Source organism: Ursus americanus, chromosome 27 (assembly GCF_024610735.1).
Source record: "Ursus americanus isolate L20-20 chromosome 27, mUrsAme1.1.p, whole genome shotgun sequence".
NCBI lineage: Eukaryota > Metazoa > Chordata > Mammalia > Carnivora > Ursidae > Ursus > Ursus americanus.
The window spans coordinates 9,279,849-9,297,514 of NC_142153.1; the positions used below are offsets into that span (position 1 = coordinate 9,279,849).

Genomic DNA, 17,666 nt, shown 5'->3' on the forward strand with positions numbered 1-17,666 from the left:
AGGCACCAGTAGTCTTGCCCAGGTGGGTCTGCAGTTTTCCAAGCTCAGAGAGCAGTGCAAAGAAAAGGAACTAGGCTGGGCCAAAGCAAAGCCAGCATGGCAGGGCTAAAGGCCATTGGAAAGCTATGAGGCTTGAAGGTAGGAGTACTCAGGAGTCCACCATACTGTCCTCAGCCCTGTGAGTAAGGACAACATTTGCATTCAGCTCATGCTGGCTCACACGTAGGTCTCCCAACTGGCTGCAAAACTGTTGAGGAAGAGAAAGCACTAGAAACAAGCTTTTGCCTTTGCATACAACTTGGCTAAAGTTACATGGATTAAACCCTTCATTAGTGACATAGGGGTAAATGAGCATGATTTGTTTTTCTGGTGAACTCTCAATAATTTTGGTTCTCCATGTCATGGTTTTCTGGCATGTTTTATTTGGTGTGGTGGAGGAGATAGGGGAAAATAGAAATGTTAACAACTTGTACAAGAAATTTTCTACTTAAATGCTACTACAGAGTTAATTTATTATCTTCGCAAATAAGGAAAAATCAAGAATATTGAACTTGATCTTGGATAAGAATCCAAAAGCACTTCTCTTCAACTGTGTGCCTATTCTTACAGTATTAGATATAATCAGTTCGAGAAAGGGAAAGGAAACCTAAGTGTTTTGTTAACAGTTACTGTAAGCACTAGCAGGGAAGCTGTAGAGGTGGGAAAGGCAGCAAGACAAATAGGAAATGTGTCCCAGGTGCACAAGAGCATGCAACTGTCTATGAATGTTCTAAGAGAAATCTTAAACCGCACATACCCAAAACATAACTCAACTCTACCCATCTCTCAACTGTACCTTCTTTTATCCCAGTATAACCTATCGCAAAGATGAATTGTGTGAACAGTTGCAATGTTAAACTCCAGTCAGGCTTAAAACTTGGAAATGCTAGTAGTACCCTGGCATTCTCTGAAATTCTTATGAAAATGAGGCAGGCCAGTGATCATAATGACCTAAAATAAGTTAGCGGCAATGAGAGTGAGGTATGGTAGAATCATCCTGATAATGAGGTTTTTTTTCACAGAATTCACCCACTAAAGTGTACAGTTGAATGATTTTAGGATTTTTCATATATTCACAGATGTGTGCTATCACCACCCCTTATCCCTGGCTCCTTAGCCCCCTCCTAAACAACCCAGCCCTACACAATCTCTAAACTTTGTTTCTATAGATGCACCTGTTCTGGATATTTTATACCAACGAATAACATATGGGTTTTGTGACTGGCTTTATTCACTTAGCACAATGATTTCAAAGGTTCACCCAGTTTGTAGAGGTGTCAGGGTTTCATTCTTTTTTATGGCTGAGTCATATTGATTGTGCATAGATCACTATCCATACAATATTTATCCATTCATCAGTTGATGGACATTTCGAAAAGGAATCTCTTGGTTTCTGTGGTGAGGTACTCCCACCCCTGAATCAGGAGCAAAGAATCTTTGTTTATTGATGGAGACTCTGTAGGTTCTCATTAGACTTCAGCTAGGTTGATGGTTCCCTTATCCAACAATGCCTTGAGGGATGCAGAAGTGCACTCATCTCAGTAACAGGGAGATAGGGAGGCAGGCACTGGGGCAAGAAATTTTTATCCAGAAAAGCTCAGCTCTGTGAAAAAGGACTAACAAGTCTGGGTTCACCAAAGGACAAAGATATCCTAGATCTCAGTTTACCTGAGGCCAAGGAAGTATCACCTGGAGACACAACAGTTATCTATGACCAGAAACTCAGTTCAAGCAATTCCCTGAACACAGAATCATGTTAGTGACTACCTGAGGGTTCTGGAGCTAACCTTACCTAGCAATATTTCCTCTCAATATCCCAAAGCCTGGAATGGATAGAGCACAGAACCATGAGCTACTGGAAAGGTGTGACCTGTGGGTGTCTTTTCCTGCAAAGGGAGCCGTTAGCATGGCCCTGGGCATCTGAGGGTGAGCGTCAGCAGTGAACAATGGAATGCTTACAGCTTGGGATGTTTTGAACCAGTTTCCTTGGTTCAAAAGAGGCAATGTTGCTATTCCCCATAAAGGATCACAGAAGGTAGAAGAATCAATAGACACAGGCCTACATATTTCACTCTCAGGATTTAATTTTGTTTGTGAAATTGAAAGCCTTACGCCATAACAAAAGGAGAGACTAGCAGATTTTTGTTTTTTCATTCTTGAAACAGGTCAGTTAATGGTGAATGTCTTGGTAACAGTCTTTCTCCAACCTATGGCTTTTTGACATCGTTTAGTCACTGTTGTAAAACAAATACAGAAAAAAAGAAATGCTAAATTTTAATCATTAATAAAAGCTATCTAATTTTACTGTGCAACTACTGCTGTAGCAAGTAATTAGCTTATAGAACACTGCTTATAGTGTCACAGTCTATCCCTGTGCTCCATGAAATTCTTAAACCCAGCTTTCTTTTTCGTGAAATGTCTGTGAATCCCCAGTAAAGGAAAATATTATAAAGTGGTATTCACACACATTTCATTTACACAGTTTCAACAATTCACGTGGGTGAAAGAAAATCACCAGCAAGGAAACAGAGGGAAAGAACAATACAAATATGTGAAGAAATAAATAATAACTATTAATTTGTCTATTTTTATCTTTAGAAGAAGAGTATTTCCAGAAGACCTCTGTACATATCCAACAGGTGTCCACATACATACAGATGTTCAAAACCAAACTCATTCTTCACCCCCTCCATGTCATCACTCCAACACAAGCTGGTCCTGACCCAGATACAAAATATGTCATTAATAAAAGGTGTCATCATCCATTGTGTCAGAAATGTTTAAGTCTTTGCACTTCTCTTGTATTCTAACTCAAATACAGCCATCCAGTCACCCCTTCAATTGAGTCTACCTCTGTTATATCTCCCAAAACTTTCTTGTTCTTTTCCTCTTACCCAATCCTGCCTCCTCCTGCATTTCTGTGTATTCCGTAGTCTCATAGCTATTTCACTAGCCTGTTGTTCTTACTGAGTTTGACTGACTTTTTCCCTACTTTATCCCAGTAAAATTTTAAGAATTAAAAACAAAAAACCATGTCATACTGAATCTTTTCCTTACCACTTCAAAAATAATTTATACGACACATACTTTCTCACAGATGAGAAAACAAACTACTTGTCACGACATACAAAGCACTTTCGGCTCTCCATTACCTGTGTGGATTTTCTCTCACAATCTTCATAAATTTTAATGTAAATTTTAAAATGTATTAAGAGCACAAATTTGAAAACAAGTCTGTTTACATTTAACCTTGATTATCTTATTGCTTTATCAGTAAACATTATTTAAGCACTTTTTCTTACACTTTATATTCAAACTTATCAATTCATTCTGTTGGTCACCTTCAAAATTTATTTCTAAAACCATCTTTACTACGCTGGTGGCAGGTACCATCCCTTTCCTCCTAGATTATTGCAGTAGTTTCTCTGCTAACTGGTTTCTCCACTTCTACTCTTGCCACTATACGGACTATTTTTGAGAAACCAGCCTTTTATTTTATTTAATTATTATTTTTTTTAACAAATCAGCCTTTTCAAGTAGAAGTCATATGCTTGAAATGAATTCTTCAGTGATTTCCCCCTTTCACTGAGAACAAAACACAGATGGCTCCTAAGACTTCCCACAGCCTACAGGAGTTTTACTGTGACCTACTCACTACCACAGCCCTCATGCTAACTCTACTCCAGCTAAACTGACATCACTTTTATTCATCAAACATTCCTGACTTTTTTTTTTTTTCATGGGACCATTCAAGTGCTTGGAAAGCCGTTGCCTAGATATAAGTGTGGATACCTCTGCCAGCTCTACACCTGTATCAGACAGATTGATTTACAGTTGGAATGGAAAAGCTCTATCTTTATCTCTGGGAAAACCTGGATGCCTGGTTTCACTTTTTGCCAAGACAATGGCAGTGAGATTTGCAATGGGCTGTTTAAAATTTAAAATAAGGAACCTTGAGGCCTTGTGCATGAGGTGTCTCTGTGGTGCCCATTTCTTGCCTGCACTCTCTTTGCTGCATTCTATCCTTTACATTTAAATAAAAGCTTCCCATGAGTTGACCCTGGGAAGTCAAGTACCTCCTTTCAAATATCTCAACTGGGGAAATACTTGCACCTCCTCCAGCTCTTTGTTTACATATCCCTTGCTGAATAGGGCTCACTCACTCAATCATATTCAAAATCTCTCTCTAGCTCCTTCCTCACCACCAACTCTCTCATTTACCCATACTGACAAATAAGACCATTTGACATTAATGGTCGTATTTAGAAATGTTTTCTTTGGTGGCAGATGGTAAACAGAGATCCATTGACTGAACTCTCCATCAATGTAAACTATGGTGGAATGGCAAATTAGTAACCTGATGAACACTTGATTTTACTCATGGTTGAATTCTTAGTTTTTCCATTCACTGCCAGTGATAGGCTAAATGTGTCAAGTATTACGATTTCTTTATGTATATGACTTATAAATTTGAATATATAGGTACACAAATGTATATATGTACATATACAGACAATTTATACTTATCTATACTGAATATATACAAATGAGAACTTTATCCCCTTTTAGAGTAGAGAATTGTCTTTCTAACCTGGAGGGAGAGTGCATTTATCATTTTGCCTTGCATCTACTAGTTCCTCAAAAAATGCAAATTCCCTTTTCCAGCATCATGTGTCAAAATTGTGAAGTTCTTAAGAGTTCAACCCTGGGCAGAAATGAGAGTGAATCTGGCAGAAATTAAGAATGGTATGGATCAAATGATGTCTAAATTGGATGCTCTGATGGCCAGGGTAAAAGAGGAAGAAGGACAAATTAGTGAATTGGCAGATGGGTGATAGAAAGGAAGGAAAAAATGGGAACTTGGCTGAAAAAAAATCAATCTCAAGAATGGAGATTACGGGAGATTACTGACTCAATGAAACATTCCAATGTCAGAATCATTGGCATCCCCGAGGGGTGGAGAAAGAGAGAGGTCTAGAAGAGATATTTGAAAAAATTGTAGCTGAGAACTTCCCTAATCTGGTGAAGGAAACAAGCATTCATGCACAAGAGGCAGAGAGGACCCCTCCCAAGATCAGTGAGAACAGACCAACACCACGTCACATAATAGGACAATTCACAAACTTAGATCCAAGGAAAAAATCTTGAAAGTAGCCAGGGGGAAGAGAATCCTCACCTACAGAGGGAAGAACATCAGAATAACATCAGACCTGTATACAGAGACCTGGAAAGCCAGAAAAAGCTGGCAAGACATATTCAGAGCACTAAGTGAGAAGAACATGCAGCCAAGGATCCTTTATACAGCAAGGCTGTCATTCAGAATGGATGGAGGGACAAAGACCTTCCAAGAATGGCAGAAACTGAAAGAATATGTGACCACCAAGCTAGCCCTACAAGAAATATTAAGGGGGGTTCTATAAAAGTAAAAAGACCGTGAGTGATACAAAACAGAAATTTACAATCTATAGAAGCAAAGATGTCACAGGCAGCATGACATCATCAAAATCACATCTCTCAATAATCACTCTCAATGTGAATGGCCTAAATACTCCCAAAAATGCCACAGGGTTGCAGATTAGATAAAAAGACGTGACCCATCCATATGCTGTCTACAAGAAACCTATTTTGAACCTACAGATACATCTAGACTGAAAGTGAAGGGAGGGAGAACCATTTTTCATGCCAATGGACCTCAAAAGAAACCTGGGGTAACAATTCTAGTATCAGATGGATTAGATTTTAAACTAAAGACTGTAGTTAGAGATACAAAAGGACACTATATTATTCTTAAAGGATGTATCCAACAAGTGGATATGACAATTATAAATATCTAAGCCCCCAACAGGGGAACAGCTAGATACACAAGCCAACCCTAAAACAGAATAAAGAGACATATGGTTAATAATATATTAATAGCAGGGACCTCAACACTCTGCTCTCAGCAATGGACAGATCACCTAAGCAGAAAATCAACAAGGAAACAAGAGCTTTGTATCACATACTGGACCAGATGGACCTCATAGATATATACAGAACACTACACACAAGAACAAAAGAATAATTCTTTTTGAATGCACATGGAACATTCTCCAGAATAGACCATATACTGGGTCACAAAACAGGTCTCCACCGATACCAAAAGGCTGACATTATTCCCTGCATATTCTCAGACCACAATGCTTTGAAACTGGAACTCAATCACTCAGAAAAATTTGGAAGAAGCTCAAACACTTGGAAACTAAGAATTATCCTGCATGAGAATGATTGGGTAAACCAGAGAATTGAAGAAGAACTTAAGTGATTTATAGAAACTGATGAAAATGAAAACACATCGATCCAAAACCTATGGAACACTGCAAAGGCACTCCTATGGGGAAAATACACAGCCATCCAAGCCTCACTCAAAGGAATAGGACAATCTAAAATACAAATACAGTTTTTATATTCTCACCTTAAGAAGCTGGATTTGGCACAGAAGAACTGGCCTAACCCATTAACGAGAAGGCAGTTGATCAAGATTAGAGCAGAGATCAATGAATTAGAAACCAGGAGCACAGTAGACCAGATCAACAAAACTAAAAGCTGCTTCTTTGAAAGAATAAATAAGATCAATAGCCACTGGCCAGACTTATTCAATAGAATAGAGAAAGGACCCAAATTAATAAAATTATGAATGAGAAGGGAGAGATCACGACCAACACCAACGAAATAGAAACAATCATTAGAACTATTATCAACAACCATATGGCAATAAATTAAACAACCTGGAAGAAATGGATGCCTTTCTGGAAACCTATAAAATAGCAAGACTGAAACAGGAAGAAATTCATTGTCTAAACAGACAGATTCATCATGAAGAGATTGAAGCAGTGATTAAAAAAAAAAAAAAAAAAGAGTCCAGGGCCTGACAGATTCACTGGGGAATTCTACCAAACATTCAAAGAAGAAATAATACCTATTCCCCTGAAGCTGTTCCAAAAATTAGAAACAGAAGGAAAACTACCAAACTCATTCTATGAGGCCAGTATTACCTTGATCCCCAAACCAGGCAAAGACCCCAACAAAAAGGAGAATTACAGACCAGTATCCCTGATGCATAGGGAATGCCAAAATTCTCAACAAGATCCTTCTAATAGGATCCAACAGTACATTAAAAGGATTATCCATCACTACCAAGTGGGGTTCATCCCTGGTATGCAAAGGTGGTTCAACATTTGCAAATTGAACAGTGTGATAGATCACATTAATAAGAGAAGGGACAAGAACCATATGATCCTTTCAATTGAGGCAGAAAAAGCATTTGATAAATACAGCATCCTTTCCTGATTAAAACTAGAGTGTAGGCAGAGAGGGAACATTCCTCAATTTCATAAAAACCATCTATGAAAAGCCTACAGCGAATATCATTCTCAATAGGGAAAAGCTGAAAGCCTTTCCCTTAAGATCAGGAACATGACAAGGATGCCCATTCTCACCATTATTGTTCAACATAGTACTAGAAGTCCTAGCAACAGTAATCAGACAACAAAAAAGAATAAAAGGTATTCAAATTGGAAAAGAGGAAGTCAAACTCTCGCTCTTCACAGATGACATGGTACTTTATATGGAAAACCGAAAAGACTCCAACGCCCAAATTATTAGAACTCATAGAGCAATTCAGTTATGTGTCAGGATGCAAAATCAATGCTCAGAAATCAATTGCATTTTTATACACGAACAACGAGACTGAAGAAGGAGAAATAAGGGAATCAATTCCATTTACCATAGCACCAAAAATCATAAGATATCTCGGAATAAACTTCACCAGAGAGGTAAAGGAGCTATACTCTAGAAACTACAGAACATTGATGAAAGACATTGAGGAAGACACAAAAAGATGGAAAAGCATTCCATACTCATGGATCAGAAGAATAAACATAGTTAAAATATCTATGTTACCCAGATCCATCTACACTTTCAATGCCATCCCGATCAAAATACCAATGACATTTTTCAAAGAGCTAGAACAAACAATCCTGAAATCTGTGTGGAACTAGAAAAGACCCAAAATTGCCAAGGACATGTTGAAAAAGAAAAACAAAGCTGGGGGCATCACGTTGCCAGTTTTCAAGCTATACTACAAAGCTGTGATCACAAAGACAGCATGGTACTGGCACAAAAACAGACACACAGACCAATGGAACAGAATAGAGAACCCAGAAATAGACCGTCGGCTCTTTGGGCAACTAATCTTTGACAAAGCAGGAAAAAACATCCAGTGGAAAAAAGACAGTCTCTTCAATAAATGGTACTGGGAAAATTGGACAGCTATATGAAAAAGATTGAAACTTGACCACTCTCTCAGACCACACACAAAGATAAACTCCAAATGGATGAAAGACCTTGATGTGAGACAGGAATCCATCAAAATCATAGAGGAGAACATAGGCTGTAACCTCTTCGACATAGGCCACAGCAACTTCTTTCATGACATGTCTCCAAAGGCAAGGTGCACTGGGTATAACACGCAAACAATGAATCATGGAAAATACATCAAAAAGTAAGGATATACTGTATGGTGACTAACATAACATAATAAAAAATTGTTATAAAAAAAAGTAGTATCTTAGAGAATGACCATTGATTGTCATAACATTAATTAGGCGGTGACTTCAATTGAACCTACTGCTTCAGACTTGGCCTTTTTAATGGAGTGAATCAATACAGCCCTTGCCATCTAGTACGCAGCACTGACATGTCATACTCCTATCTCTGTATATCCCGTATTTGGAAGGATAACCAGGGGCGGTCTGCTTTCATTTGATAGAGTCAGCAGGATACTTTCATGGTTTTGCCTTAGTTGTCTATGCCAATTTTCTGGCTTTCTGCCATAATCTAATCCAGCTATCAGCAAATTTCAACTCACAGGCCAAATCCAGCCTGCCACTTATTTTTGTATGGCCCACAAGCTAAGAATGGTATTTATATTTTGAAATCATTGACAAAAGTAAAAATTATGTGAAATTCAAATTTCAGTGTTTATAATTAAAGTGTTATTGAAACATATAAAAAAACAAAGGCAAGAGAAACAAAAGAAAAAATGAACTTTTGGGACTTAATAAAGATAAAAAGTTTCTGCACAGTAAAGGAATCAGACATCAAAACAAAGAGGCAACCCAAGAATGGGAGAAGATATTCACAAATGAAACTTCAGATAAAATACTGGTATCCAAGATCTACAAAGAACTTCTCAAACTCAATACATGAGAAACAAATAATCAAATCAAAAAATGGGCAGAAGATATGAACAGACACTTTTCCAATGAAGACATACAAATGGCTAACAGACATATGAAAAAAAAGTTCAAAATCATTAGCCATCAGGGAAATTCAAATCAAAACCACTATGAGATGCCACCTTACGCCAGTTAGAATGGCAAAAATGGACAAGGCAAGAAACAACAGCTTTTGGAGAGGATGCAGAGAAAGAGGAACCTCTTACACTGTTGGTGGGAATGCAAGCTGGTACAGCCACATTGGAAACAGTGTCGCGGTCAAAAAGTTAAACTAGAGCTACCCTATGATACAGCAATTGCACTATGGGAATTTACCCCAAAGATACAGACATAGTGAAGAGAAGGGCCATATGCACCCCAATGTTCATAGCAGCATTGTCCACAATAGCCAAACTATGGAAAGAGCCGAGATGTCCTTCAACAGATGACTGGATAAAGAAGATGTGGTCCATATATACAAAGAAATATTACTCAGCCATCAGAAAGAACAATTATCCAACATTTGCAGCAACATGGATGGGACTGGAGGAGATTATGCTAAGTGAAATAAGCCAAGCAGAGAAAGACAATTATCATATAGCTTCACTTATTTATGGAACATAAGGAATAGCAGGGAGATTGGTAGGAGAAGGAAGGGAAGAATGAAGGGGGGGTAAACAGAAGGGGGAATGAACCATGAGAGACTATGGACTCTGGGAAACAAACTAAGGGTTTCAGAGGGGAGAGGGATGTGGGATTGGGATAGGGTGATGATGGGTATTAAGGAGGGCACGTATTGCATGGAGCACTGGGAGGTATAGGAAAACAATGAATCATGGAACACTACATCAAGAACTAATGATGTACTGTATGGTGAATAACATAATTAAAAATTTTAAAAAAAGAAAAAAGAAATAACAGGTGTAGAGGAGAGAGAATTGAGGGAGCCAGTGTAGAAAGTTTTGGGGGTCAGGAGTAAGTGCAGGAATTTAGAGACCAGGAGGAAGAAGAAGATATAGCACAGAATTTTTAGAGATGAGAATTTGATTATGCTAAGTGAAATAGCTCAATCAGAGAAAGACAATTATCATATCATTTCACTCATATGTGGAATATAAGAAAGAGCACAGAGGATCATAGGGGAAGGGAAGGAAGACTGGGAAAAATCAGAGAGGAAGACAAACCATGAAAGACTCTTAACTATAGGAAACAAATTGAGGGTTGCTGTAGGGGAGGTGGGTGGGGGAATGGGGTAACTGGGTGATGGGCATTAAAGAGGGCACATGATGTGATGAGCACTAGGGTTATGTGCAACTGATGAATCATTGAACACTACATCTGAAACTAATGATGTACTATATGTGGCCTAATTGTATTTAAATAAAAAGAAAGAAAAAACAAAACAACAACAACAAAAAAGAGTTAAACCCTGGAATGTGTTTGTTTTAAATGAAATTCCAGTTCCAAGACGTAGTAAAATTTTGTACACACAGATAATTTTTTAAGTTTTTTTATGTCAGTTTCCTCATTTCAAAAATAAGGATAACCATAACCATGGAGGCTTAGTGAGGAAGAAATTAAATGTTGTGAGTTAATCTGTGTAAATCTACCAAATTAGAAACTTAACTGTGGAAGCAGGATGCGTGGTTGTTCATAAATACTTTAGAAACATATTTAGAATCTCTTTAAAATCATTTCTTATCATAAAATGTTGGTTAATAAATCTCTGGCTAATATTTTTCATGACACATCTCCAAAGGCAAGAGAAACAGAAGATAAAATGAATTTGTGCAACTTCATCAAGATAAAAAGCTTCTGCACAGCCAAGGAAACAGTCAAGAAAACTAAGAGGCAGCCCACAAAATGGGAGAAGATATTTGCAAATGACACTATAGATAAAAGACTGGTATCCAAGATCTACAAAGACTTCTCAAACTCAATACATGAGTAACAAATAAACAAATCATAAAATGGGCAGAAGATATGAACAGACACTTTTCCAATGATGACATACAAATGGCTAACAGACACATGAAAAAGTGTTCAAAATCATTAGCCATCAGGGAAATTCAAATCAAAACCACACTGAGATGCCACCTTACACCAGTTAGAATGGGAAAAATTGACAAGGCAAGAAACAACAATTGCTGGAGAGGATGTGGAGAAAGGGGATCCCTCCTACATTGTTGGTGGGAATGCAAGTTTGTACAGCCACTCTGGAAAACAGTGTGGAGGTCCCTCAAAAAGTTAAAAATTGAGCTACCCTATGACCCAGCCATTGCACTACTGAGTATTTACCCCAAAGATACAGACGTAGTGAAGAGAAGGGCCGTATGCACCCCAATGTTCATAGCAGCAATGTCCACAATAGCTAAATCGTGGAAGGAGCCGAGATGCCCTTCAACAGATGATTGGATGAAGAAGCTGTGGTCCATATATACAATGGAATATTACTCAGCTATCAGAAAGAACGAATTCTCAACATTTGCTGCAACATGGACGGCACTGGAGGAGATTATGCTAAGTGAAATAAGTCAAGCAGAGAAAGACAACTATCATGTGATTTCTCTCATCTATGGAACATAAGAACTAGGATGATCGGTAGGGGAAGAAAGGGATAAAGAAAGGGGGGTAATCAGAAGGGGGAATGAAACATGAGAGACTATGGACTATGAGAAACAAACTGAGGGCCTCAGAGGGGATGGGGGTGGGGGAATGGGATAGACCGGTGATGGGTAGTAAGGAGGGCACGTATTGCATGGTGCACTGCGTGTTATACGCAACTAATGAATCATCGAGCTTTACATCGGAAACCGGGGATGTACTGTATGGTGACTAACATAATATAATAAAAAATCATTAAAAAAAATAAAAAGAACGAGTTCTCCACATTTGCTGCAACATGGACGGCACTGGAGGAGATAATGCTAAGTGAAATAAGTCAAGCAGAGAAAGACAATTATCATATGATTTCTCTCATCTACGGAACATAAGAACTAGGAAGATCAGTAGGGGAAGAAAGGGATAAAGAAAGGGGGGTAATCAGAGGGGAAATGAAGCATGAGAGACTATGGACTCTGAGAAACAAACTGAGCACTTCAGAGGGGAGGGGGTGGGGGAATGGGATAGGCTGGTGATGGGTAGTAAGGAGGGCACGTATTGCATGGTGCACTGGGTGTTATACACAACTAATGAATCATCGAACTTTACATCAAAAACCATGGATGTACTGTATGGTGACTAACATAATAAAAATAAAATAAAATAAAATGGAACAAACTACTCATACAAAAAAAATTTTAGCTAACACTAAATATTTGCAAATTAATGTAAAACAAAATTTTCAAATTCTTTCATTCTTTGTCTTAGTATACGATACTGATAAATAGGAATCAAGATGATGGAATATGGAATAATAGCGTGTTTACACTAAGGTATTAAAATTTTTAAATTATTTTATGAATTATACCATTTTCACTCATTTGATTCCTCAATTTACCTTTAACTTGATGACTGGTTGCTGTTACTACTGCCGTCTTCTGATACAGATCTGTAAAAAAGAAATGGCATTACTTTAGGGTTAGAAAACATTGTAATTTTATTTTTCTGTTTGAGTACAACTTAATTATTTGACAAGTTTATGCATTATGCTATATTCACCACAAGTGTGGCTACCACCTGTCCGATTATAGCACTATTACAATGCCATTGACTGTATTCTCTATGCTGTACCTTTTATTGCCTCGTCTTATTCATTCCATTACTAGAAACCTACATCTTCCTCTCCTTTTCACCCATTTTACCCAACCCTCCACCTCACTCCCCTCTGACAACCAGCAATTTGATCTCTGTATTTATAGATCTGATTCTGCTGTTTGTTTGTTTATTCATTATTTTTTCCATTCATAAGTGGAATCATATGGTATTTGTCTCAGTCTGACTTATTTCATTTAGCATAATACTCTCCAGGTATTTTAAATTTTTGAGAAACCTCCATAATGTTTTGCACAGTAGCTGCTCCAATTTACATTCCCACCAACAGTGCACAAGATTTTTGTTTTGTTTCGTTTTCCTTCACATCTTTACCAACACTTGTTATTTCTCGGTTTTTGGATTCTAGCCATTATGACAGGTGTAAGTTCATATCTCACTGTGGTTTTGAGTTGCATTTTCCTAATGATTAGTGATGTTGAGCATCTTTTCATGTGTCTGTTTGGTATTTGTATATCTTCTTTGGAAAAATGTCTATTCAGGTCCTTTGCCCAAATTTAAATCAGATTATTTGTGGGGTTTTTTGGTGTTGAAATGTTCAAATTCTTTATATACTTTAGAGATTAACCCCTTATCTAACATATCATTTGCAAATCTCTTCTCACATGCAGTAGATTTCCTTTTTGTTTTCTTCATGGCTTACTTCACTGTGCATAAGTTTATTTTGGTGTAGTCCCAATATTTTATTTTTGCTTTTATCTCTTTTGTCTGAAGAGACATATCTAGAAAAATGTTTCTACCACCAATGTCAAAGTAATTACTGCCTGTGTTTTCTTGTAGGATTTTTATTGTTTCAGGTCTCACATTTAGGTCTTTCATTCATTTCGAGTTTATTTTTGTGTATGGTGTAAGGAAGTGGTCATTTTGTTCTGTTTTGTTTTAATTTATTTTATTTTATTTGCATGTCTTTTTCTCATTGCATATTCTTGCCTCCTTTGTCGCAAATTAATTGACCATATAGTTTTGGGTCCATTTCTGGGTCTCTTCCATTGATTGATGTGTCTATTTTGGTGCCAGGACCATACTCTTTTGATTACTACAACTTTGTACTTATATCTTGAAATCTTGGATACCTCTAGCTTTGTTCTTTTTCAAGATTGCTTTGACTCTTTGGGGTCTTTTGTGGTTCTATAAAAACTTCAGGATTATTTGTTCTGGTTCTGCAAAAAATGCCACTGGTAGTTTGAGGGAGATTATATTTAATCTGTAGACAGTTTTAGGTAGTATGGATACTAACAATATAATTAATATTAACAATATTAATTCTTCCAATCCCTGAGCATGACGTATCTTTCCATTTGTGTCACCTTCAATTTCTGTCATCAATGTCTTATTGTTTTCTGAGTAAAGGTCACTTGCTTCCTTGGTTAAGTTTATTCCTAGGTATTTTATTCTTTTTGTTCCAATCGTATATGGAATAGTTTTTTTGACTTCTCTGATACTTCATTAGGAGTGTATAGAACCACAACTGATTTCTGTGCATTAATTTTGTATATTTCAGCATTGCTGAATTCATTTATTAGTTCTAATAGTTTTTTCTGTAAGTTTTTCTATGCAGACTATCCTGTCATCCGCAAATAGTGACAGTTTTATTTCTTCCTTATCAATCTGGATATTTTTTTATATCTTTCTGTTTCCTAATTCCTATGGTTAAGACTTTCAGTACTATGTTGAAAACAGTGGCAAGAGCAGACATCCTTGTCTTGTTCCTGATCCTCAAGGAAGAGTTTTCAAAGTTTCATCTTTGAGTATGATGTTAGCGATGGGTTTTTCAGATATGCTCTTTTTTATGTTGAGGCACGTTCCTCATAAGTCCATGTTCTTGAGAGTTTTTTTGATGGAAGCTTTATTTCATTATGTTATCTTTATTTCTGCAAGTGGGAAACAGAGACATTTTCCTTTAGCATAGAAAATGAGACCCATTTATTTATTCTTTCTTCCACATTCCCTTTTCCCTAAATATCCCTGACTAAGCAAATTTGTGACTTGTATGGTGATATGGTAAAAAAAAAAAATTGTATGTAAGTGAAAGGAGTTAGATAAAGACAACTACCATATGATCTCACTTATGTGTGGGATCTAAATTTTTTTTAAATTTTATTTATTCATTTGACAGAGAGGGAGAACACAAGCAGGGGGAGCAGCAGGCAGAGGGAGAAGCAGACTCCCTGCCAATGTGGGGCTCCATCCCAGGACCCTGGGATCATGACCTGAGCAGAAGGCAGACCCTCAACCGACTGAGCCACCCAGTTTTTTTTTTGTTTGTTTTTTAAAACAAAAAATAAGCTCATAGATACAGATAATAAGTTGATGGTTATCAAAGGTGGGTTTGTGGGGTGAGTGAAATGAATGAAGGAGATCAAAGGTACAAACTTCCAGTTACAAAACAATTAAGTAATGAGTATATAATGTATAACATGGTGACTATAATTAATACTAAAATACTGCATATTTGAAACTTACTCAGACAATAGATTTTAAAAGTCCTCATCACAAGAAAATAAAATTTCAAAACTATCTATGGAGACAGATATTAAGTAGAATTTTTGTGGTGCCCATTTCAAGTACCTTAATTCTAATTTTAGAAATATATGAACAACACTAATTAAGTGTAAAATGTGCATTGTCCTATCTGTATTCTCCTTTTCATATGGGTTTTTTAAAAAACATTTTTCTCACCTTCTACATATTCAATTCACAAAATTTGTTTCCTTATCTCTATTAATTGCCTTGGTACAACTGAATGTCAATGCGAAAAAAATAAATAAATAAATGAGGTTGCTTAGGTGGTGGTCAGAGCCTGCTGATGCAATAGCACCCAGAATGGCTTTCAATTTGAAAGGCACTGTGAACTTACTGAGTAATTTCAGTTATTTCTGGACCTATAAGAACAAGAAAGATAACTTCTACATGAAATCTGAAAAAAAATTAGTATATATCAAGACTCAATATTTCTACTTTTTAACCCAATTCACCCAATATCCAAACACAACACTTTTAAGTCCTGTTTACAATATTCTGAATTACATTTTACTTCTTCCTCAATTGGATTTTAAAATTAATTTTACAAATAATTAATTTACTTACTCTCCACTTACTGTTCCCTCTCTGTTCCAAAATCTTATTTTATCCCATTTAAAAACGATGATGGCAGTTAAAATAAGGATGGGTAGAAAAATGTAGAAACTGATCAAGAGGCCATTTCTTTGAGGAGCAGCATATCGTTTTCTAAGTAAGCTTTCACCTTGAGCTGAAAACATGAAAGTACATTTTAAATTTATCAAAATGGAAGAGTTGGGGAAGAAAAAAGATGTCTGAGGAGTAGGGGACATTTTTTCAGCTGGTCCCCTGAATTGAGCCGGATATCTACCAGATCATCCTGAATATCCACAAAATCAGCCACAGACATAGGTAGATACATTTAGATCTCTACAAACCAATATCTCCAGTGCTGAGTATTGAGGTATGAAGCGGGGAGTGGTGAATCTGTGCACAGATATTGGAAGATAAACGGAAGGGGGAGGGAGCTGCCATGCTCAGGGGCCAGGAAGCAGTAGTCTCCTGCACCGGAGAGTGGGCAGGATTCATGGACTGGTAGCTCGTGAGAAAGCCAACTGAGACCGGGAGCTAGGGAGCACGTGCGTGACCAGACTGAAAACCAGGGATCCAGAGCACGCGTGAACCACACTGAAACAGGGATCTCAGTGGTGCGTGTGGGAACTGGGGGTGGCTGTAGGTGTTAGAAGCATAAAGGACAGAGACAGGCCAGCCCTGGGAGTGAGGTTTGGGAGAGAGGCTGTGGGGTGCGCAATCCAGGATACTGTGGGGTTTTTAGCAGCACCAACAGAAACAGAGTTAAAGGGGCCAGGAGAGCTGAGTGGAGAGCAGACTGCAAGACTGAGACAGTGGCTTGGATATGGCTACTGTGGCTCTGAGTCTCAGAGGAGTCACTGAAAACCACCAGGGAAAGCTGCCAGAGAACAAAAGCCTGAAAATACCAGTTCTCAATGTACCCATCCCCACCCCCTCTCAAAGGGGATGGGGCAACTCTATCCAAACAGGGTTGCCTGAGTATCAGTGTGGCAGGCCCCTTTCCCAGAAGACAGGCTGAAAAATCAAGAAGCACACATTGCTAAGGTCCCTAATAAAACAAATGCATATTGCTTGGGTCCTGGTCAATAATTTGGGCTCTGTGCATCCTTGCAACCTCTCCTCATCAGAATGACAAGGAGGAGGAATCCCTCCCAACAAAGAAAAGAAACAGAGACTGCGGCCTCTGCCACAGAACTAATGAATATGGATATAACCAAATTGTCAGAAATGGAGTTCAGAGTAACAATGGTCAAGATGATGTGTAGGCTTGAAAAAATACTAGCGAAAATATTAACGAGAGTATAGAATCTCTAAGGGTGGAAATGAGAGCGAATCTGGCAGAAATTTAAAATGCTATGGATCAAATGCAGTCTAAACTGGATGCTCTGAGGGCCAGGGTAAAAGAGGCAGTAATACGAATTACTGAATTGGAAGATGAGATGAAAGAAAAGAACGAAAAAATGGGAACTTGACTCAATAAAATCCAATCTCAAGAATATACAGTATAGG

At 37.7% G+C, this 17,666-nt stretch overlaps 1 protein-coding gene across 1 annotated transcript in view; it reads right to left on the bottom strand.

The window, feature by feature from the left end:
* Positions 1-12,794: 12,794 nt before the first annotated feature.
* The window catches only part of LOC148107620 (A disintegrin and metallopeptidase domain 3-like), a 119,491-nt gene continuing 114,619 nt past the window's right edge, over positions 12,795-17,666 (bottom strand). The window contains exons 19-20 of the mRNA XM_087856326.1: positions 16,152-16,314; positions 12,795-12,843 (exon numbers count right to left, since the gene is read on the bottom strand). Of these exons, the coding sequence (XP_087712452.1) occupies positions 12,795-12,843; positions 16,152-16,314 (212 nt within the window). The remainder of the gene's footprint in view (positions 12,844-16,151; positions 16,315-17,666) is intronic.